The sequence below is a fragment of the Struthio camelus genome, chromosome 11 (genome assembly GCF_040807025.1).
Source record: "Struthio camelus isolate bStrCam1 chromosome 11, bStrCam1.hap1, whole genome shotgun sequence".
NCBI lineage: Eukaryota > Metazoa > Chordata > Aves > Struthioniformes > Struthionidae > Struthio > Struthio camelus.
In genome coordinates, this window is record NC_090952.1 from 26,724,196 (window position 1) to 26,748,251 (window position 24,056).

General features: G+C 41.3%; 1 protein-coding gene across 1 annotated transcript in view; it reads right to left on the reverse strand.

The window, feature by feature from the left end:
* Positions 1–24,056, reverse strand: part of LOC104152344 (sodium/hydrogen exchanger 2) — a 44,578-nt gene that overhangs the window by 15,748 nt on the left and 4,774 nt on the right. The window contains exons 3-8 of the mRNA XM_009687651.2: positions 20,025–23,762; positions 18,308–18,771; positions 17,661–17,911; positions 12,560–12,777; positions 7,286–7,482; positions 1,913–2,002 (exon numbers count right to left, since the gene is read on the reverse strand). Of these exons, the coding sequence (XP_009685946.2) occupies positions 1,913–2,002; positions 7,286–7,482; positions 12,560–12,777; positions 17,661–17,911; positions 18,308–18,771; positions 20,025–20,301 (1,497 nt within the window). The 5' untranslated portion in view covers positions 20,302–23,762. The remainder of the gene's footprint in view (positions 1–1,912; positions 2,003–7,285; positions 7,483–12,559; positions 12,778–17,660; positions 17,912–18,307; positions 18,772–20,024; positions 23,763–24,056) is intronic.

Here is a 24,056-nt window from a genome sequence, read left to right on the forward strand (position 1 = left end):
ATTCGTTTGTGACCTCCGTATTTGTCACATGAGAATCAGACACTACAGATACCAGAAAGGAAATTTCTGACGATCGCTACCGCTGGCATGCACATGCACACCGCTATCAGCGGGACGCCTGCAGTAGCGCGCTACCCCAGCAGTGTGGTTAGACGTAGCCTAGGACAAATCCTGCGCTACCTCAGCTGGACTGCTCCCAACATCTGAGCTGGCTTGTGTGGAGCTGGTTCAAGCATTTCACCCGAGTCAGGTGGCTAGTGGTGAACTGCTTACTCTTGCAAGTGCTGGATTGCATCTCTCAGTAGGAATGGTAAAACCAGGACTCAAGACTGAATGTCATGAGTATCTGGATGAAGAAATAAATCTGAGGAAGAAAGCTTCTGGCTTCCTGAGTGCCTGCCTTCTGACTATCGGCATTGTTACCCTGTCTACTTAACTTAATTGGTACATAGCAATTTTCAGCTCACATTTCCCAATAAACACCTTTCCAGAGATGATTTAATATTCGTACACTAACAAAAGAAGAAAGCATTCTCTGTTCATTATACAAAAAGCCTCTTCAGCCCACTGAACTGTTTTATTAACCTTAGACAAAGCCCTGTAATACAACCTAATTCCGAGGACACCAAACTTTTTTTTCCAAATGTCCTCAGATCTGATGTCTTTATTTCTAGCTCCCAAAAAAGAAGGCAAAAGCATTCCTGAAGAAGAAATACTTATAGAAATATGACTGGTCATAAACAATTATATTCAGAACCAGTATTTTACACTGAACACAGTGAATAACACTGAAAACAGTGAATATCACCTTATTAAAAGTCCCATGCCATTGCACCTGATCAGACTGCAAGGACCTGGACTGAATGACACATGGTGCAAACTCTCTCTGATTTTTTTCTTGGTGCATTGACAGTGCTTAGAGGGGCATTTAACTAAGCTTGCTTTCAGCAATTCAAAGTCACAGCTAAGTGTGAAGAATACCCAGCTTTCTCATGGAGTTGAATCATTCTACGGAAGAGTCTTCTTTAGTTGAAGAAGACAAAGGCCACCTTTGGATGCTGAGAGCAAGGTGAAATGAATTCCACCCTCGGGTATGGCGACGGCACTGTTTCCCTCCAGTATAGCGCTTGCCTTATCTTCCCTCCCTCCCTTATTTTTAATTGTTTGCAAAAATAATACAAACGGGTGGTGGCATCTGATAAAGAGGTGTCTGACCTGCCACCTGCAACAATTCAGATTTTTTTTAGCATGACTGGCTCTCCCTTTAAATAGAGTACTTTCCCAAATGTATTAATTTCCAAAACACTTTGGGACCGGTACTAGCCTATGCAAAGGTCTCTATTTTTTTTTTTCAGTGCCACAGAGAGGCTCTAAAGTTGACTGAATATTTTCCTTAAAAGTTTCTTAGACGAAAACAAAGGAGCCAACTCTGTGCCACCTCTCCCTGGCCCCTCAGTGTAAAGCTGGTCAGGACTGAAGAGTCTGCCAGAGCACACTGCACACCGATTATCTTCGGCAGCTCAGCAGAGCTCTGACCTGGCCAGCTTTAGAAAGCTACTTTAGCTTCTCACAAGAGCACACAGTTGTGCAGTTTGGCCAGCCTAGCTTATCCTGAAGAATACGTGATCCATTAGATCACAGAAACGGCCTAGAAGTACATGAACTTATTTTGATCACTGCTGATAGGGTAGTACCGCACTGACAAAAGAGTCACTCCACCTCTCATGAAGCTTTAATCCCTCAAACTACTGCATTTTAGCGACTATCACTACTATGCCATGTCCCATAAAGCAAAACTGGAACATATTAAAATGCAGCGTCCTTCAGGCACACTGCCGTTTCAGAAGGGCTGTAGGCTATAGCACAGCACATTGCAAAGCTTTGGCCACGTACTGATGGGTGGGTCACTTACCCGAATATGAATCTGCTCTCCCACTGTGGGAGCACTCTCTCTTTTCTTCTTAACATGCAACAAGTCAACGAGAGGACGGATGGTCATTCCCTGCAGCATAACCACAAGCACAGAAATCAGGCTTCCTTCACATTAAGTCCGACTTGCATGTATTCTAGAGGCACTCGCACTGTCCTTTTTGGAGCAAAATCACCAGCATGGATATGAACAACCGCCACCCCCATCTCTGCAGCAAGAATGATGGCTTCTCTGTCAGGACAAGGCCTACTCTTTCACACAGCACCTCTCCTCAGATCTTTTTTATTAGGAAGAGGTTATCGATGAAGCTTTGAAACGTCTGCAAACTCTATTCACCCAACTGTGATCCAAAAAATTTTCTTTGCTCATGGAGAGCTACGGTAACAGTTTGTCAGCAGGAACTCACACACTCGCAGTCTTTAGGATGGGAGAAGGCAGAGAGGAGCGCTGTTATGCTCTCCTAATCTGGCTTCTAGCATCTCAGAGACCACAGAAGTGCAACCAATAATTTCAGGATCAAGCCTGTGACTAGTTATTGCCGCAGCCTACCAGACAGAAAGAGGCTTGAAACGTGCAGTGTTCAAACGCACGAAACGATGATAGTCCTCAGAACTTCACAGCACACAGCCGCTGTCAAGGCTCGCCCACACTGAAGGGGGTGACGTTTGCTAACTTTCTGAGTATTGTGTGTCACAGATCGTTGCTCCAAAGATCTTTGATCATCAGCCAGTAGCTAAGTTTACTAATCAAAGTATCCACCCGGTGGGAAGGGCCAAGGGAAGAGTTCTAACGTCCTTTAAGCCTCACGAGGGAACTTGTAAAATGCTGCTATGATGCACTTCTTAGTCTTCCTTATGTAGGAAATGATTTTTCTAGGATATGTTTACAGCAAAAGTGATTGAGAAGTTGATGATTATGTCTTCTGAATGCCACAAGTGTTGGCACAGTGGAGAGTTGAACGCTTTTTTAACTACAAAAACAATTAATGTCTCATTTTAATTGCTAATAGCAATAAAAATGCATCATTATTCAGAGTAAATAACATAAATTTAACATATTTAGAAATAATAGATATTTAAAAAATTAAATAGAACCCATGTAATTTGGTCTCTGTCTTGACTAGATAATCAGTTATGTTTGTTTTCATTCTGAAGTGGCATTGTGGAGTTTTTTTGACCAGGACTCTCAAATTCACAAACACCCCTGCACCCCAATTTCTTTGTACCATTTTTACGTCAGGAGCATCAGGGGAATCTCACAGGTCATTTCTAGACCATCAGATAGCTACACACTCATAGATCTCCTACGACTTCAGGACGGTTTCTTACAGAAACACTCCTCTACCCGTGAAGGATAACTTGCCAGGAGCATATCACACAACACTGGCGACCGTACTATGGCTCACACAAAGTTTTCCTACTGATAACGATCCAGTAGCTAGTGGGTAAGTGTGGGCACCACCCAAAAAACTCTTCACAACGATTATATCTATTAATAATTTCAAAGAGGTCAGAGGCCAATAGGCTGAAAGAGTGAACTTTAAATGGAGAACGTGGTATTTAATTTTTAAACCACATTGAAAGAAAGAACAATGAGGGCCTTTTCTGACATTCCAGACAAGCCCACAGCTCTTTTGAGGACTTTCTGGTCTAAGTGGCATATATCCAGGCCTGTCTGGAACCACTGAGTACTTGACAATTGCTCGGTCAACCTTCTCAAAATTATTAACCAGGCCTGTTGTGGGAAGAGACTTATGCAACTGGTTTAAAAAGACCAAAACAGCCATATTTCCTGGGTTATATCACACACTGATAGATTCATGTATGGACATGTCTGACTGCCTACATTTTTGGTTTTTAGTCTGTGTAGCAAGAATCTTTTCAGACAACATTATCAGGATATCCAAGAAAATGAAGTGGATGTGTATTCCCTCCCACAAGACACCTTGCTGGCCATACACCAACATATAAGAGCCTGGATCACCTCTCCGACAGCTTCTATCCAGTGTTAACACAGAAAAGCTCTCTTGAAGTGAGTACTAATGCCACTGTGAATATAAAGAAAACTTGCTGCAAAACAAACCAAACCAAAAGCCCACTATCCACAGAAGTTGTTTTGTAGCCAGTTTTTCACTTGTTCTTTCCACCCAAAGTGAAATGCAACATGAAGGACACTTGAATGTTAAAGATATCCATTCCTCAAATCCTTCATCCACTAATGTGGCTGGCAGTAGTCCCGTTCACTTCAAAAGCTGTAGGACGGATTTGAAAACCCAGGTTTCTAAAGGTTTACCTTAACATCTGCATCTATTATTTTTACCTTTTTTTTTTTTTTTTTAAATAATGCTGAGCTATAGCAAGGTTTTTCTGGTATAGCTTTTAAGCAAGTTTACATATTTTTTTCATTCTTGTGGTGGTCTCAGCTACACAATGCTGCAGGTATCTGGAATCTGAGCATGGTCTGTCTTTATAGATGCTATATTCCTAGTGAATGGCTGAAGGTCAAGGGGTCGTCCCGTTGACACGTACCCATGGGGGATGCTCTTTAACTCTCACCCTTTAGCATGGAGATGACATCACCAGTTGAGCTTTGAGGTTACACAAAAGCCCTTTCCCAGTCCTGGGAAGGATTTTCCGAAGCTTCCGCAGAAAGGAGCTGCTGCCTTAGAACAACCTTTGTCTGAGACTCAAGAGCGTCTCTGCATGAACGGACGTGCCTAGTGACCGTATCTTTTCAATTTCTGACCCACATTTGCATCTTAAAACTTGTCAACCTCCACCTAACTACAGTCTCCCTGCCCCCCGGCCCCTGCTCATGCCTTTCAGTCTGCAACAGGAGGCCCGAAAACTGCCTCGTCCAGCTGCCCTGTGTGACTCAGCTCCAGGCCTATTGGCACATCACACTCATTATTGATTTTGTCGGCAAGTAACTTGGATTAGGAGGATGTGAAGAAGTTCTGCTGCACAGAGTCAATCCCAGAAGGAATCTGTGCCCCCTCTGCATGGCCTGAGTCACAAATGACAGACCGAGGGGTTCAACAGAGGCCAAGTGGAAGGAATTCGCTGTCACAGGGTGTCGCTCAGCCATGAGGCCACTTTGCAGCTGTCACCGTGACCTCAAGCTTTCTGAAGCCCCAACAGCTGCTTCATACCTTCTGTCTGATGGCAGGCAAGGGGGCTGAGGGGTGGAAGGAGGAGGAGGGCAGGCCCTGGGTCAGTGAATCTGCATGGACCTTGCGCACTTGAGTGAAGGAAGCTCCCATGGAGTTTTTCTATATGCCATTATTGCATATTCACCACCCACTCGCTTGCTTCATCTCCCGTGGTGACCTGCTTAGTCTGTACTGTTTGCATTGCAGGAGGTGACAGTATCAGTCACCGTTTTGTACTTCCCTTAATCGCTCAGTCTGCAATAAAAAGTTTGACCTTAACTCCATGCTTTTGAGGACAGAGTATGTTAGGCAGACTTCAGTCTTGCTCTTTTCTGGATCAGGTGGCCCTCATTTTTAATCACATTCTCGTTTGAAGCCCAGGCCTAGCAGAGTTTGGAAGGAGAACTAAAGCAGGTGCATTTCAGAGAAACGGGAACTCTGGAAGGAGCCCTGCCACTACAGGCTTGCTCCTGCTTTCAGCGCCCGGTTAGCAAAGCAAAGAACAGCAAAGAAACAGATCCAAAAATTTTAGCGCGTAGAAATTTCCAGGAGTGTTTTTAACCACTAGATGTCATCGCAATGCCAAGAGCTGCGTCCGTGATGCGTGCAGCTCCCAGTGAACGGCAGAGCCTGCTTCAGGAGACCCTTGAAGCAAAATAATTCCTTTAAATCTCAGCCTGTGCTTCAGGGGCAGAAAACCTTTTGCTTTCACATATCTGGAGGTGTCTTAATTCAGTATCAGTTATAAATAAAGGCAATCTATTAGTAATGAGAGAAACACCAGTGAAATAGCAGAAACACGTTCACAGGAAAACTCCAAGGTAACTTTCTGAAGGTAACTTCTACAAACTTTCTGCTGGGACCCATTTTAGCAAAACCAACATCTATTTCCTGTTGGAGTTCCAGGATTCTCCTGCCGGACTCTGAAGCAAAACCTGCTTCAGAGTCGTATCGGTAGAAACGGCAATAGGACAGATGAAAGCTTCAGTTCACTGGAAACCCACGGCAGATGCGCCATTAAAACAGAACAAAACAGGACGGAAGTAGATTTTGAACCTTGACTGGTCTCATTTTTGGTATCTCTTATCTTTCGGGAGAAGGGACAACTGCATGTTCATCCTTCTACTTCAGTGGTTACAGAGCACAAACATAAAGCACCTGATCCAAAACAGCAACAGGTATAAAAGATTCAGTTATAAAAGAAGAAATCAGAAGGAAATAAACAATAAATAAAATGTGCTATGATTTTACTGGCTTCTGATTGTCCTTGCTTTTATAACAAGTAACACACCCCAAATTTTTTCCAGTGGAAGAGTTAAAGCTATCCCCTTCCTTCTGAGTCATCAAAAAATAACTACAGCTGCTTTACTGCATGAATGTGAGAACATCCCAGACACATATACAAAACATTTTCATAAGCAACTAATGATTATGGTTGCTTCAGTTGTTGGATGCCTCAATAAAATGGGACTCTCTCTCAGAAAATGAGAAGACTGCACTCCTTCAAAATCAGACCCTTTAAGTTGTCCCTCTCTGAAAGGCCGAAACTGAGATGACCAAAACCATAAGCCACTTTTCAAATTCTTGCTGCCCGTGTTCAGTGAGTCTGGAATATTTCCACTATCTTCCAGCTTCTCGCCTTTGGAAATATGAAAACTGACCTCCTTTACAGCATGGCTCAGCAGGCAGTGTTTCAGTTCATAACTCATTTCGCAAGGCCTGCAATAACAGGTGGCTCTTACCTTGCTCAAATAGTAAACTGTCTATGGAGTTTTATTTGGTGTTGGCTATGCTCCCACATAAAACATGTAAAGGTACCACTTCAGAGGGGAAGTCTATGCTAGCGTTGTTCTTCCAAATTTTCACCACTGCTACCCCAGAAATGCTGGACCGGATCAAAGGTGGGACATGTTATCAAGGAAAATGCTACACTACATGTTGTATGTCAACAGTTATTAAATCAGCTTCACAAATGCATGATGCAGTCTCACACCTTCTGCCTCTTTCAGTAATAATTTTAAAATTTTATATACTTAGCCACTTGATGTAGGGAAAGTCCTAATGACCAGTAAATTCCTGTATTCATTATATTGTGCATCAAATCTAATGGTTTAGATTTCAGGTTATTCGCCTGAAAAAAAAATTTTTTTTGGTGGTTTTCTACCTCTGTTGGTGATATGCTTTCATACTGAGAGTATTTTTACCTGTACGAACACGGTGAAGAGGATGACAACAGTTGTTGCTGCAATGAAGAGCTTCTTTCTGTGAAAGTCAGGAAGCAAGAAAACCAAAGAGAAACAGATTGCGCCTCGGAGACCTCCATATGCTATAATAAATTGGTCTTTGCTGGTCACAGTGTTGACATGAAATCTGTTCACAAAGAAAGTCAGCACAAGAACCCCTGAAAAGCAGGAAAGAAGATAGAAACTGATCAAACAAAAATAGAAATTAGATAAAACTCTGAAGAGAATGATATATTTTGCAGTAAAACACCATTAGAGTGGGAAGCACTAATCATTGAGAACTGGTCAGGGACAAAGGTGATAACATACAACATATTCTCAGTGCCACTGACTTTCCCTCTAATCTGCTTCAATGGGTTTAAATCTAACCCGTTTGGTTAGAAACCTTTGCCCCAGATGTTTCTGGATTGAGGGAATACAACAAACGCCATCGACTGGCCACAGTTGGTTGGGCTTCGTACAACTATAAAATTTTAGGTAACTCATCTTGTAGCAACTTCTCTTGGCTTGTTTTCGGTTTCGTGCTGATCACAGTCCACTTAGGAAACCGGAGCTTCCTTCAGAACGACTCTGAGCTCTGCAAGGGATTTTAGTATTAGCCCTCTCCCATGACCAAGGTTTCCCAGAACATACAGTTTGCTTTTGAGTAAGTGTCAGCTTAATATTGAACAAACAATAACTCTTGGCAGCATAAGACATATTAGTATATATATTTCAATGGTAGTTAATTAAAATTTGGTAGGGTAACTCTTATGGTCATGCGCCAGCCCAAATATGACATTGACTAGTAATAATGATATAGCTCCAGATTCTGAGAATCTAATTGAAATATTAATTGATTTATTCTAATCAGTAATAACAAATGATTGAATTGGTTGGGTTATAAACATGCTCTTGAGGGAAATTGTCAATAATAATTTGGTTACAAGTTACTTCCCCATTTTGAAGTTTCCAAGCAATAGCCAAGACGCTCTAAATATTTGTTAAATATTCTACCCACATTAACGTTGTCGCTTCAGGATTTTCCCACTCATTAAGATTTATACTGTGTGAGTTTAGACTATGTAAGATGCTATAGCAACTGATGTAATTTATAATCTTCTGCAAACATCTAAACATATGCATAAAGCTACAGAAAGTCAGAGAGGGGACTAGTGATGTGACAATATCCATTTGACAGACATCTGCTTATATATCCAACACTTTACAGCCTGCTTCAGAGCTCCCTAGAACCTGTGTTAATAAGGATTTGCTTGAATGAAGTCAAAGGACACTGTGCAAGTGAGATGAAAATTAGGCCTTGAATTTGTAAGCAGTATCTGATCTTAATATCAACTGATATGATAAACATTTCATTTTCTGAAGAATAACGGCCATTCTGAGAGCTGATGACACAGACTGTCATTGACTTCTGCTAGGAGTTAGTTCAACCCACATTATTATTGATTTTCTAAAGGGCGTTTGTAAAGTGTCACCGAAGAAATAAACTTCAAAAATAGTGCATATGTAAAATACACCTTCCCACACACAGAAACTAAAAATAACCAAACTTCAATCATACAGCAGAATAGTTTAAAGAAAACTAAAAAAAAAAAAAATCTGGGGACACAGAAATAGTGAACTCAGTTAATCGAACCTGGCAATACTTTCCCAGCTCTTGGAGTACTGTGGAACTGGTGCCAGGAAGAACAGATGATGTGAAGTACTTCGGTTTCAAGGTTCTTGGTAACTTTTAGCTCAAACAAATGCTGTGTAGTAACATATTTTCACAGAGAAACAGGAGCCAAATGGAACCGCCAGTTCACACACAAATTATTTTAACGAGGAAGGAAAGGCTGGTAATAGGTAGCTCTCCTAGGCCTAAACGCACACCTCATACCAGAGCTTTAGCTATTGTTAGCTCAGGCAGCACCACTGATTTAAAGGAACAAAATCTACTTGAGTGGATACCCTGGTCTTTGTCTTAACTTAATCCTTCTTCATAAATTGCTGTTAGCGTTCCCTACAGTAACTCAAGGCCGGTGTTTCCCAAGACATAACATACAATCATTTTGGGCACAATATATTTTCTTGTGGAGATGTACCTTGATAAGCAGCAGCAGGAAAACTCCCTGATGTTTGGATAACAGTAGAATACCGGTGCTGTCATATAATTCATATAGTTTGCTTTTTACGTGATCTCTTGTGTCAAAGGGATTCCAGTGCCCAGGCTCCAGTCGAATCACTTCTCGTTTAAGCCAGCATAAGCCAAAGAGAGTTCTGGTGGGATGCGCTCCGGAAAGCGACTAACGCAGAACCACTTGGGCCAACAGCACCAAATTTCTCACACCTTCAGCATAAGCACTTCATTCCTGATCTGTGATTCCTTGCTGGCAAAAGTAAGCTGCAAAAGTAGTTCTCATCGAAAAGAAAAGGACCCAGGAAATACCAAACCCTTTTACCTACAAAAGATGAAACCTAAGCTCTAGTCGACACCAAAAGGTTCTGGACTAAAACCAATAAAGGGCTAAGGTACAAGTTGTGGACTAAAACCAGAAGCGTCAGCCCGAAAGTCCTCCAGTCCTGGAGGAAAACTCCGTAGGTGCCTCGCGTTTCTGGTGCTGTGCCCGTGAGCACGTCCAGAGCTGTTTCGGTGAGGACAGGCCTGAGCAAGTCGGTGCCTCGGCTCCTCCACAGTCTCCAGGGCAGGTGTTGTTCAGCCTGGATTGCGGCAGCAGCACTGTCTGGCTAGTGGCCTCCGGCACACCCAACGCACCCTGACAAGCCTTTCACGACCCGCGACGACAGGCTCCGTAGATAAGGGAAGCCCTATTCCGGATCAGGTGTGCAAGACGGCTTTCAGTCCTGGTTTGTGTGTTCACAGTTCCTATTCAATTCAGGGGAATTTTGAGTGTAAAGAACGTCTTCTTTCCTGGCTATAGCACCGCGCTCTTCTCAAATCAGTTATTACATAATTAGAGAACATGATCAGAATAGCAATGTTTAGAGAGCTGGAGGATTTTGCTAGGTGCTTTTATAACGTTACTATCAATGTTCCTGACCTCTTGCAACAAAGAGTTGTCAAACTAAGAAAGTCAAAATAACTCAGAACTTTGTTTTGTATTTAAACAAATAATTTAACAGAAGAAAAACATTTAATCATAATAAAGCACTTGAACGTATGTAAAGCTGACTAATAAGCATGCTTCCAAGTGCATTTATGGTGCAAAGTCATTAACACAAATTTTGGCACGTATTAACAGCTAATAAAACACATTCTGCTATGTCTTGTTAATCATGGCCTATCTTATTTAAGTAATTGCTTGAAATGTCTATCAAATTTGAGTTCAAATGAATTATCGTTCTATTTGACTCAATGGTTTGTAAACATAAATCCCTTTGAATGCCTTTATCTATCAAATTCCTTGCCAAAATGTATGCCCTATTGTATGTGCCGACATATAGTTAATATATTAAAATATCCATAAATGAGAAGAATAGCAAAGGAAGAACATAGCAAAATAGTGGTGTCATGGAACTCAGCTCTTTGCTTGTCCTTTAAAAAAATCTTTATACATTGTTAAACACTTAAATTCAGTGGACTAACAAGGTAGCTACTCTTTACTCACAGGCATCACTAACTGCACATTATGAAAGGTAATGGAGAATCAGCCTCTGTGAACACCAAATCAGTGCAAGATACAACTAGAGACAACAGTAAAATAGCGCATCTATTCTTCTGGTCGTTTACAACACATGAAGATGGGAGCTTAGAACCCCGTGGGACCTGAACATGGGACATTCATTGTAGTGAATGGTATCAGGAAGATTATCCTTAGCCACAGGGAGTTTCAGGCACATCTCTTCCTCCTTTTATCATTTAGTTTTCTCAATCCTATCTGAAGTTCTCAAGTATGAGCAGAAGGAAAAAAACCTCAGCTTTGAACTTCCTTAGGTTACTCAGAATGCTTAACTTTTCCTTACTGGCTAGTTCTCAGCCTTTCCTATGGAAAATCCTCATGTCAGCTCTAATAAATTGTGTGTGCCACCTGACATGGCTCTGGAAGGCACCCACGTGACAAGCCCAGAAGTGAAAGCCCTTGTGTTATAGATGGAGGATGGTGTGCACAGGCAGAGGCAGAACGAGCTTCCTCCGAGCCTTGCATCCATGGGCTCGTGTAGGGCGCAGGATGGTTTAGACACCTTCAGAGGCTGCTCTTGTCTACAGCAACCCAGAATCACTCACAATCCTTATCAGGTTGCTTTTGCTGGAATTTACTGGGGAACCCTTCATGAACCGCAATTTCTCTGTCTCTGTATCTACTGAAAGCCCAGTGACTCCAGGATTTCGAAGCAGAGACAATTCATGTCTCTGCGGTCACGTCCTGCTAGGAGGTGTGATTAACCTCTCCCACACATTTGGTCAACAATATGAGACAATACATGTGAGGAGAGAGCCAGTGGTGCACATCTCCCTATCTTCCTAAGGGCAACCTACAGCCTGCCATGGAAAGGAGGACAGAAAAGGCTCTGTAACACTGAAGTTGTCTACCTGTACAAACAAGCGAGTGAAGACTTCAGAGAGGCCATCTGCACATATTGTCCTTCTGCAGGCCAGGGGGAATTCATAGTGCTGTAGCATTAAAGCGCTGCCAAGTTTTACAGTATTCCCAAATCACATCTACTCTGAGGCATGGCTGCACGTGGTGTATGAAGAAATTAGATTGACGTGGTGCTCCAGAGTACATTTGCCAAAGGATCTTTTCATAAAGAAAGCCTTTAGTCCATCACTTTCTCTGCTGCAACCAAATTTGACTTATTCCTTTTAGTAAAGGTATAGTTTCTCTTCAAGTGTCCTTTAAGGTATCTGGGTCTACAGGACATCAAGTGGGTCATGAGACCCAGCTAAAACACATGGGCTTGGACATCATTTTAAAAAAGGTAATAGGATTCAAACTCTAGACCACTGCCCCCAGAAGACAAACCCCTGCTCTTTAAGATCAAGTACCAGTTTATCTCATCAAATATGAAAATGCAGGAAGTCTATCACATTTTCCATGCAAAGAAAGGACAAAACAAGTGGGACAGAAGATAAGAAAGTAGTAGGAATTATCTCATGAATCAGAGACTGGAAATAATGGCCATATTCTGAATGCCAGATAATCAGTACTCTTCAAAGTGTCCCCCCAGCATTCTCTCACTTAATGGAATCATATGTTTCAGTCCCACAAATAAAAATCCATCATTTCACCATACCTAGTGCTCTCCAGATGAGACAGAAAATGACAGTGAAGCAGATATATGGCCAGTTCCACTCATGATTTTCTCCAATGGTGGAAACCCCAAGAAAGATGAAGATGAGCGTATCGCTAACACTGCTCCACATCTTCATGAAGTATTTGACTGTGGTGTGAGATTTCAGAGAGATGTTGGCCTCCACATAACGTTTCATGCCCATAGCACAAGCAATGATGCTGAGAAAATGAAAATAAAACAATTACTTTTTCCGCATAAGCACACTAAATTGACACACTGTCCTTTAAAAGAATAAAAATAAAAGGCTTCACTGAGTGTTTTATGTTTGCAGACATCTCACTGGGTAGTGCCTTTCTTCCTACATCAGTCCATTAATATTGGTAAGACCACTAGGACAATAAGACGCTATATAGGTTGACCAAGTTGCCTGAATCTGTTTTTTAACAGATAAACAGCTCACAAGCTATTACATTTATCATAGTCGCTTAATTTAAAGTTAAGTACACCCAACACTTCCCATTATAAGACTCTGTTTTTAGCTCTGTAACTTTGCCACACTCTAACCATCTGCGCAGAAGAGTTTTAGTCTTAGGATCTCACATTGTTTTTCTGGAGGTTTTTTTTTTTTTTTGGTCTGGATGGGAGGAAGACGTTTAAGGAGACAGGATACTATTGTTTCTCAATAGCAGGTAAAAAGGACACCTACAAGTCTGGTTGATTTCTGGTCACTACAGCAGATTTGGTGTAGTCTGAGAACAGCTTGAATGCTGCACTACCGCACGCGAGAGAGCAAAGCTAGCCTAAGTGGGACAAACTCAAACATACACTGTATGTCACACTATATTTCTCAGCCCAGCTGGGGCTGTACTGACACTTTTTGGGCACGGCTAAGAAGTCATCCTGTCCAAGCAACCAAAAGACAACTAAATGCTCAAGCAGTAGAAAGCCTGGTGCTCATCAGGCTGCACAACGAGCCAACAAACGGCTTCCAAGGGCACTGCCGTGCTTCTGAGGAAATTGGAGAGCGTCACTACAGTCAGAATATCTTATTTTCGCATGGATATCCAAGGTCACTTCAGAACTGTGTAGCACCAATTAAAACTTCTGCCCTGTAATTTTTCATGGATAATTGGTTCTTCAGGTTACAGGATACATGTGGTTAGCCTAATTCATCAGCTTTTCAAATCAATACAATTTCAGTATAGCAATCTTAGAAGGTCAAAACCATTTAGTGCTCAGAGAGTCAAAGCTCCATTTTTTAGCAGCAACATTTTGTTCTAAATGTTGAACCACCACTGGAAAAAGGAACTTGTTTCCGAGATCTGATTTCCATTGCTATTTGGTACATATTGCTCTTACACAAAAGGCCTGGCTTCCTCCTAATGCAGAACACCGCCAACCGAACCAAACCCCACTGAATCCTCCAGCACTAAGCCAACATAGAACTGATGGGACAATAGGAGACTAGAGAGCTTCATGAAAAGGGAAGGCGCTGCAGAAGCTCCCTTGTTTAACTACCTCCTCTTCCTTTCCACCATTTCCCTGGTTTTAGTTGGGTCATTTTTACAGTCTTTTTTGACTTTTGTTCATTTTCTTTAATACCTACTATAAGGGAAACCTCTGCCGAGTCTTGATAACTTGACAAAATTTGGGGGTTGGGATTTTTTTAAATTTGGGGGAGCCTTTTCCTCCGCTTCTAAACAGCAAGTATCAGCTGTGAAACTTCTGACAGGAAAGGAAGCTCATACATGCTCCTCCATTTTCACTATCAAAATGCAAGGCAGAATTCAAGCTCAAGTGCAGGGGGAATAAAGAACTTTCCTTGGACAGTATCAATTGTTCCAATTAAGCGGAACGTGTGTACGCCATAGACGAGATGCAATCTGCTGTATATTCACAACACAGTCTGAACAGCTCTCTGCGGAAAGGCAGCGAATGCTGTTTTCATTTTTCAGCTCAACTATTGAAACAAACCAGTCAAGGTCTCTGAGTCTTCACTGCCGAAAGGAGTTCTCAGCTAGTGGTGTTTTTGTAACCTGTATAAAACCAAAGACTCCTATTCTCTCCTCAACAACCCTTTATTTCAGTAAGACACAGTTGGCTGTTGCTCCTAATTTGCGCTGTTGTTAACGAAAGCAGAATAAGGGCCGTTTTCTTTCTCCCTCATCAGTGAACCATTAACATATCTTCATTGCCATAACTCTACATATATTATTGGACCAAGACAAAAGTAATGAACAACAGCTATGTTAACCTCTGCTCTATTTAAAGCACTAAGAAAACCAGTAATGTTATTATGGGAAATACATATTAGATGCTTGGCTGCAATAGCAAACAAGAAATAACCAGGAAAAAAATGACTGGAATAAAGATGCACTTCCACCCGATATGAACTACTGATTACTTGGCTAAAGTACAGGGAAAAAAACCAAAATGAAACAAAAACATTTCTATTTATTTTATCTGAAAATAATTGTTTTTCCCCATTGCCATAAAAAAAAATTATTTGGAGGGTAAAGTCCCTCTGCTACTAGGACCAGGAAAAAAATTCCAACACTACAAACATTTGCATGTAGAGCTCTTTAGCAGATTGGGTTGCACTCACAAATTTTCTTTTGGTCTATGCAAAACTGATTTCTTTTGGCAATTAAATTATTTTCTAAAGAAAGAGAACACCCAGATCTGCTTCTTATAATGCATTATCCCCTGGTGACAAATGAATGAATTGTTTGAAATAAAGATATATAAAGAGGCATTTGGAACTTGGCAACTACAAGACCAGTAGTGCAGGAATCAGCTGCTTTTGCAACTGTTTTGCTTTGGAAACAATACATTATTCAAAAGACTATGGGTTCCATAATGGGTACAACAGATTATGATTGATAGAAGGAGACACCATTAAGATTGAATGTTTTCTTCTCCTTGACGATTATGCAGCATATTTATTTCACCATTCCGTCTGATGCTCTTATAAATAGATTTATCTCACCTATTCCCATAGCTAGAATTGTTTTCAGTAATGCTAAAATATTTCTCATATTAACCATTTGAGGAAACAAAATCTGCAAGATATAGGAATAGTTTATATCCAAAGGAGTAACACTATTTTTAAAATAGATCTCCCAGATGCTCCTGAGTCTAGCTGGTATCTGACCATTTAATTTTTCATTTTCTTCATTATTATCAGATTTACAGTTGTTTACACGGTGGCTATCAATGGAGTCTAACTGCACTTTGTAGTTTTTAGATTAAGTACTGCTGGTCTGTGATCCTCAGCACTATCTGACTTAGTTTAGGTAGGAGAACCAGATGCAACAGATATGAGCCCTCAGAAATCAGGACTGAATCACTCATGCTGTGTTTTTTATCCATCTCTTCTTTCCAAAGTGAGATTTCTTTGGCCATTAGGATTATTAGATCTCCTTTTCTGGATTAAAGTAATTGTTCTGCAGGCAAAAATGTACATTGAGGTGAGTCCAAATCTCTCTTAAAATTGAAGAATCTGACCCATAATTATTAATCTTGTTGAAAAACCTACTCAGCAAAAACAGAAAAAAATAAAGTGTATTGTCTACAAATTACAATTTGCAAAAGACTGATTTGACAGAATAAAAACGCTTTCTCTTCACTAACCCTGAAAATTACATAGGAATACATGACAGGGTAACTGATACAGTGTGGGACTCAGCTCTATGACATCTTGTATGTATTGTGCTTCTATGCCTTATTTGTACAAGAGCTTCACAAAGAAAACCTGTCAGTACTCGAAAGCATTTGTAAAATTGGAAGAAAGTATGCAACTCCCTGTGCTGTAATAAATTGCAAGCAGTCCTGTGCATGCTGGTGTTGTGAAGCCTGGTTTCCTACAGCTGTGTGTCTTGTAGCTGATAGACTTTGGGATCTGAGAGATCTTAGGCATGACTGCCTCTTCTCCCAAGAGGCAGGATTTATGCCAGCAGGCTCAGGTATGGTTTCTCTGCTGTCTAATAGCAAGTCAGCACACTTTGCAATTTTTCCCTCTGTCAGAGGGACGCTTCTGCCCACCATCCATTTTCACAAAAACGCGCAAGGATTTAGTACCTTTGATACTGTGACCTCTAACAAATTTGGCTGAAGCCGGTCAGCGGATTCAAACGTTACTGGAGATAGAGGGGTGATGAACAGGCACATGCAAACTGAGAACATAAAAATGCAACAGCCTCACTAGGAAACCAGACAAACACGTGATTTGAGGTTGTCTAAACCTCTTTTGACAGTAAGTCGGACTCTCCAAGATAAATCTCTAAAGCAAATGTTTTGATTAGACCTCTTCACTCCCAAATAGAGGGAATGTTTTCAGCCTTCATCTTTGCACGGCATAAACAACTGCCTCTCCATCACTTACTTGTTCTATCATTGTACCTTCTGCCTTAGCACGCCTTTGAGGCCATCACCCTCCAACTAACTTGTAGGACAGACAAATCAGGAGGGTGTTAGAACAGACCTGCTATAAGTACAGACCATATCCAAAGTTTGCTGAGGTCCACAGTATTTGATCAATTGCTCCTTGCAGCTTTTCAAATGTTGGTTTTGAGGGGGCCTAATGAATTAAATAACAAAATATGCCTGGAAGCCTCTTCTGGTCCTGCTACAATCCAGTAGAAATTTCACTGTTTGAACTGCAGGGCTTACAAACAACAACAACAAAATAGAATTCATAAAACGTCCCACAATAACCTGAATAAACTGATGAGGCACTTGACGCTTGAAGTGCTAGTCATCAGGATGGCTTATGATCTGCAGCTTTAGAATACCCAAGTTGTTTGAAGTCAAGCGCTTTAGCTTTCCCAGTCATGAAGCTAGATGCTATTCCAGAGCAGCATTGGGATCATTTCTTTGAGGTTTTCAGATCCACAGAACGTTTCTGTGCACTTGAAGAGTCCCTACTGCCACCAATCTGTGATTGTGTAACGTGTGGAATGAGGTTACATCCCTCAGCTATTTCAAAGGCTTTTAAACTCAATTCACTGTCATATAAGTGTTTTCAACTAAGCGCTCTTACTTTTCAGCAAATATAGCCAGAAAGCTTTCCTTGGCAAATGAGATTCGTGGAGATACTTACGCCACAATACCAGAAAGGTGAAACATTTCTGCAGTGAGATAGGAAAGATAACTGTACAGGAAGACAAACAGCGGTTCAATTACACGGATATTGTTGGTAAATCGTGTGGTAAAGGCAGCAATCATCCCAAAAGTAAGACCTACTAAAACTCCTCCTAGGCCAACCACAAAGAACTTTCCAACTCCAGCAAAAACATCCACAGTTTTGATGGCTGGCATTTCACAGAAAGATCTAAACAGCTTGTAGAGTACCTGGATGGAAAATAAAAAAGAAAGAGGAAAAACAGCCAGTAACAAGGCATTAACCAGGCATGACCACACATAGCAGTAACCTTAAAATATACTACTGAAACTTCTAGCAGTTCAGAGATCTGTACTCTTCTCCAGAGAGCAGGTGCCTAACAGGTAAGTGCTGTAGCACTCAAATACATTTTTTATCTCTACACTTATGGGCTAGATCCTCAGCTCTATTGAAACTGAAGACAGTTGCTCACCCAAATGTTTTTTAGGGCCTGAGGTCAGACACCTGGCTGAGGAGTCCGGTGCTAGAAAAGGCCCTTTCCCTCTGCAGATTTCAAGTCCCACTTCTCAACATGAGACAATCCTTCCTCCGGATGCTAAATGCTGAAAATAAAAGCTAGTCCTTACCACTGTCACTGCATCGTTCAGGAGCGATTCACCAAAGACCAAAATGTGTAGCTTTTCATTGACGTGTATCTCTTCAAACACAGCTAACACTGCTACAGGATCCACAGCAGCTATCAGACTGCCAAACAAGAGGTTATGGAGCAACGATACATCCTGCAGGTGAAAAGATTTCACTTGGCAGATCCCATACAGTGAAAAGCCAATGCCAAACACGTTCCATATTGTTCCCACAACTGCATACAGGAGAATAGTGCCAATGTTCTCGAAAAAGGGACGGCTCGGCATGAAGTATCCTGCATCGAGGACAATAGGTGGCAGCAGGTAGAGGAAAAAGATATCACTGTCCATAACAGGTGGTGACTTGTCATTTAAGCCATAGATGATTCCACCCATAATGAGTCCTACAAATATCAATAAACAGCTTTCCGGTACAACAGAAGGCAGCTTGTTATAGAGATGAAACCCTGAAAACAGATCAAGAGAAATATTCCTTGTTATCTCCTCACCCCGGACTGGCTAAACAGCTGCAGTTCCTCATTTGGATGAGGAAACTTTCCATGCTGTGACTTCCAGAAAGTTGCATTTTGGTATAAAAGTAACAATAAAGTCATAATAATAAATTATTTATTTTATTAATTATTATTATAAAGTAATAACAATAGCAATAATAATAAATATGTAATGGTAATTATATATATATATATATATAATTAAAGCAATGTTACCCAAGAAGAAATTGAATAGAAAATTTTAAAGTTTGCTGAAAATACCAAACTTAAAAGTTACTATTGATTGACACCTCACAACATATAAACAAAGAACAATAAAATAAAACAACAGTAAAATACGTTTTATTTGACCTGGGCATGGTGGCCACTCACAATTCATATTAGCATTACATAAATATATACATACGTAGACCTTAAGTGCAAGAGAAAAATTCATCAAAAGCAAAAATATATTGGTCCTGTTTGCACAAAATATAATTTCTCGGATGTGGTTTCACAGATGACTTCCTTGGTGTAGACGGAGTTTTTATTTTAGGTTTTACAACACCTAGCATACAGATTGAATTATTCCTCGTGACTACTCTGATTTGGCACTCTTCTTTAGGAGTGAGTAGACTTCATTTTAAGATGAGGATGTCAGTGGACAAACTGCATGCAACACAGCTGGCAAGATCATGATGATGAATATCTAGCTTAGTATGTACTACACAAATAAAACATTCCTTTCCCCCTTTCTTCTCCTGGAAGCCCTGTTGATATTTGTAGCAAAAACTAACAGGCTGTGCAGATATAAACTTCCACATGGCAAACCAGCATTTCCAACCTAGAAAGCAACTGGACCAGAGTTTTCTTCCCTGTGTGCAGCCTATCTGACATACAATATGTGTGCCTTTAGGAGGTGGCATGCTACCTCAGACTCAGAGATCACCTATTTGGCTTGCATGCAAAACAGCTTTGAACTGTAAACACAAAACTGTGCTTTGTCCTTGTCTTTCTGGTCCTGCTAGTAGAGAGTATTTTAGGAAAGGATTCCTCTTCCCAGCCCCGCTCCTTTCCACAACCCCAGGGATTTTGGAGAACAGGCAAAACAGAAGCTGCCTTTCCCTATACCATTTTGGGGAACTGGTGAAGCAAAGGCTGCCCTTCCCCACTCTGTCCCCACAGAGAACCTTCTCCTCCTCACCCTCTCAAGATTTTCGGTGCCTTACCTATTTTGGCCAAGGATGCAAGCATGATCCAGAGTGTGATTTCAAAGGGGACTTGGACATGCTGGTAATCCAGGGAGAAAAATGCATGCTCCAAGGATTCATTCCCCTGGGCTTCCTCAGCAGCCCAGCTGGTGTTCTCCTGGAGAACATCTTCCCCTAGTGACTGCGGCTGGGAGCCTTGGAGGGCTCTGACCCTCGCAACCTGGAGGAAGAACGTGAGCAAGGGCCCAACTAGGCGAGCGACTGCAGCCTTGCATCCCAGGCTCTGCCTCTCCATCCACCCGGGAAGCGGTCCGCTCTGGGGAGCACGCTGCTGGCTGCTCCCCAGCGGATGACTCCTGCTTCTGCTGCTGCTTTCAGCAGCTGGGAAAGGCTGCTGGCTGCGGCACCCTGCAGAGCACAGCTTGCCCTGGCTGTGTGGCTTGCTGCAAAGATCGAAGCAACTGCTCAGCCTCACAATGACTCTCCTCCCCAGTCCATCAGTTTCCAGCAGGGTTTCCCAGCTGGAAAGTCCCTCCCTTTTGGCAATCAAGTGCCCAAATAGGCAAAGGCTTCTCTTCGGATATTTCCTTGAAGAAATATCTCATGCACCTGTAGTCCGTGCACATATGTACGTACGTTCGAGAGAAAGAAGTCAGATTTTAGTCCTGAATATTAAATATTTTTGACTACCAGTCTTTCAGATACCCTACCTGGAAGAAAAACAAACTTAATGCCTGCTATGGCAGCCAGGCCTTGAAAGAGCTGGTCCCACATCAAAGAGCCCCATCCAGAAGTGGACCAACCTTACAGGACTTCTCACCTGTAATCCAACGTCAAAGAAAGGACACACAGCAGCAACATTACTGATAATCACATTTGCCACTTGAGAAATCAAGCAAAGCAACCAGCTTTCTTAGGCAAAATACAAAACCACAGTGTTGTGCTGGATGAAGGTCTCACATACTTGAACAACACATTTCAACAGTTGCTTAAAGCTTCTTTCTGCATTAAGAACTAACAGGAAAAATTAAATCTCTTCATCTCTCTTCAGTGCTAGAAAAGGGCCCCCAAAAGCCAAGACAAAGGGTGGACTTGCTTACAAATTCGGACAGAAGGCCAAACGAAAGGATAGCAAGATAGGTAACAGCAAAATCTATCAGATACCTCCAGCTAGGAATGGCTTCTGATTATGTCACAGGATGCAAAACCTTTTGGTCTTCGGGGTTCTTTAAAGTCTCCAAGCACCAGCTTTTACAGAAGCCTGAATGTTTGTTTTGGGAAACAGAGTTATTCACAACACTTAGATGTATTAATAATACAAAGAACAAAACGTATTGGGGAAATTCCTCCATTATGAAGCTCCATTTAAGTCAATGATGATTCACCAGGGATGAATTAAGTCCAGAGAACATATGTAATTAAAATACAGAGGCCCTAGGCTGTTGCTGGACTAATCAATGGCCTATTTTTTTCTCTTCAGCTGGCTAAATGACACCAAACTTGAGCTGCCAATAACATGCTGGTGACCCATTTTTCTCCTATAAAGTCAAAGCCTAACATACCCTGCATTTGTCAACACCAGATGAGCTCCCGGTTTCTGATCTGACGTGTAAAGAAGGAGGAGGACAAAAAACCTTGGGAGATGGGAAAGATGCAGTGATATATTCTAAGGGTGATTTCTTTGTAATTTACCACAGTTAATTTGATTTTATAACACGCCTTTACCAGACTTGCTTACTTTAAAGCACAGAAACACTTCTCCAATTAGAAGTGTCTTCTAGCAAACAAAGTTTCTGTTTTCAGTAATTCAGTTCCATAGAGTTTGCGATACAGGAGGAGAAGGCGGCGGCAGGTCACCGGATCCGTAGGTACTCTGCAAGAACGGAGTTTACGTGTTCCCTTCAATAGGAGCAGAAAGCTTCTCCGTAGGAGTTTGTGAAGCGATATAAGCAGAAGCTGTGCCGTCGGAAGGGTACAGAGACAGCAGTTTTAGGAAACATGTTAAAATCCTGGTTTCAGTGGAATTCCCTGTTCAGTGTCAGAAGAAAGGGGTTCTGTGAAGATTTACCATTGCCACATCAGAAAAGCCACTCTCTCTCTTGAGCTGTCAGCCAGGTAACAAGGTACCAGCTACAAACGCACTGATGACTAGACGGCTTTCACTAGCGGCTGTTGTGGATCTCTCCGTCTTTTTTCTTCACTTCACAAAGCGTGCTGTTACATGGAGAAAACCATTGATGAAGTTTGGAGTGCGCTGTCTGCTGCCTGGAGAAGACAACGCTCTTAGCAGCTTCCTCTGGTGCCTGGGAAACTGTGGGATCAGAAAAAGGGAAATAGTACTAGAAAAGAGGTTTCTTCTCTTGATGAATTCTGTGGATGGGTAAACTGAGGCAGAGATGACAAAGATGTACAGTACTTCAGTGTCAAAGCTAAGGACAGTGGAAGTTTTGACTGGCAGAGAGTTCTGAGCCTGGGCTTGCATGCAAAGTCATCATATTCCTTCTTCTTTCAGCTGAAATATTTGCTGTTGTACGCAGGATTTGCAAAATTTGTTTCATTTTGCTGTCAGGCAACAAATTTTGCCAGCCTCACCTTCTCCCCTCCCCGCACAAAGCCAACCCATTTTGATTTTTGCTACTCTCGGGAGGGGAGGAGGGGAAGAAAGGTTAATTTTCACTTACATTTACCTTAAACCAAAAATGAAACGTTTGGATCTCGGAGGGAGAAAAGACTTGAAGAGCGGAGCTCAGTAGTGCCTTCTGCAAAATGTTTTTGTGCATTGAATCAACACCCGTTTGATCAATGGAACCAGAAAAAACAGCAACAACAAAAACAGAGTTAGGAGAGTATCAGAAGAAGGTCAAAGGAGAAGATAACATTAAAATACACTTCATTTTTTCTAATGGAGCCAATTTATAAAGTCAGGACCTCAGGGAGTAAGCAAAAATCGCAGGTGAAGTGACAACACCTGCATGCATACCACCAACACCTGCATGCACCAGCATCCTAAACAGGAGGTTTAGATCTAATTCTAATTACTGGCTTGCTGTGCCTGTATCTGTATAAGAACAATGAAAAGCTCTTTGCAGGTATTTTGGATGTATTCTTTTCGTCACAGTGAGAATTCTCTAGTTTGCTCTTAGTATTTTAAGAAAACTCATTTTTATGTTAGGAATTGTTCTACCCTGATGTTCTATACAAATACGCCTGCCATTTCCCACAAGCAGTTTCTTACCTGTATCATTTTTCATTATATACTAGTCATAAATAAAACAAAAGACAAAGTAAAGACAGTGTTTTTCAAAATTCTACAATACTTTTTCTTCCTCCTGTAATGGCTATTGATGTTATTGAACCACTTTTTAATGCAAGTACCATTTGATCATATGTTTATTGACATGCTTTCATTTTTTCCTAATGCAGCGTGCTTTCCCACATCTATAGGTTTCAGGACTAGATTCTGATCCCCGTAATTGCATTGACTGGTACCTCGCTTCTGCCGAAATGCACAGGGTTACGAGCAGAACAAAGTATTGTGTAATATGGTAACAGCGATCAGAATTCAGGCCCCTGCAATGAAAATGTTAATCATTTTAATTGTTGTTATTACACTCCTTAATTTGTGTCAACAAATTATTTTTCTTTACCCCCTTTCCGAGCGGAAAGATGTGAAGTCTCTTTTCCCTTAGCGACTCGCAGTTGCTTCTGGGTACGCTGTAGCTCATCCCTCCTAATTTTTGCTGTAAATGCATGCATCTTTTAAAGAAAAATAAATATTGCAAATATTAAATCCCATAAATCCCTTCACCTATTGAAATTCATATATTAACTACTGAAATTTATGAGAGAGAGAACTTTGGATAAGCAGGTGCCTTATACAGGGGAAAAGAAAAATAATTTGTGACGTACCCTTTAGTTATGGTACCACAAAGACTTTCCAAGTTACTTGGGCCTCAATTCAATAATACATTTAAGCATTTAGTTAACTGTAAGTACTTGAAATTTCACACCTTGTAGTTAATAACATGGCAGAATCCTATGTTGAATTGT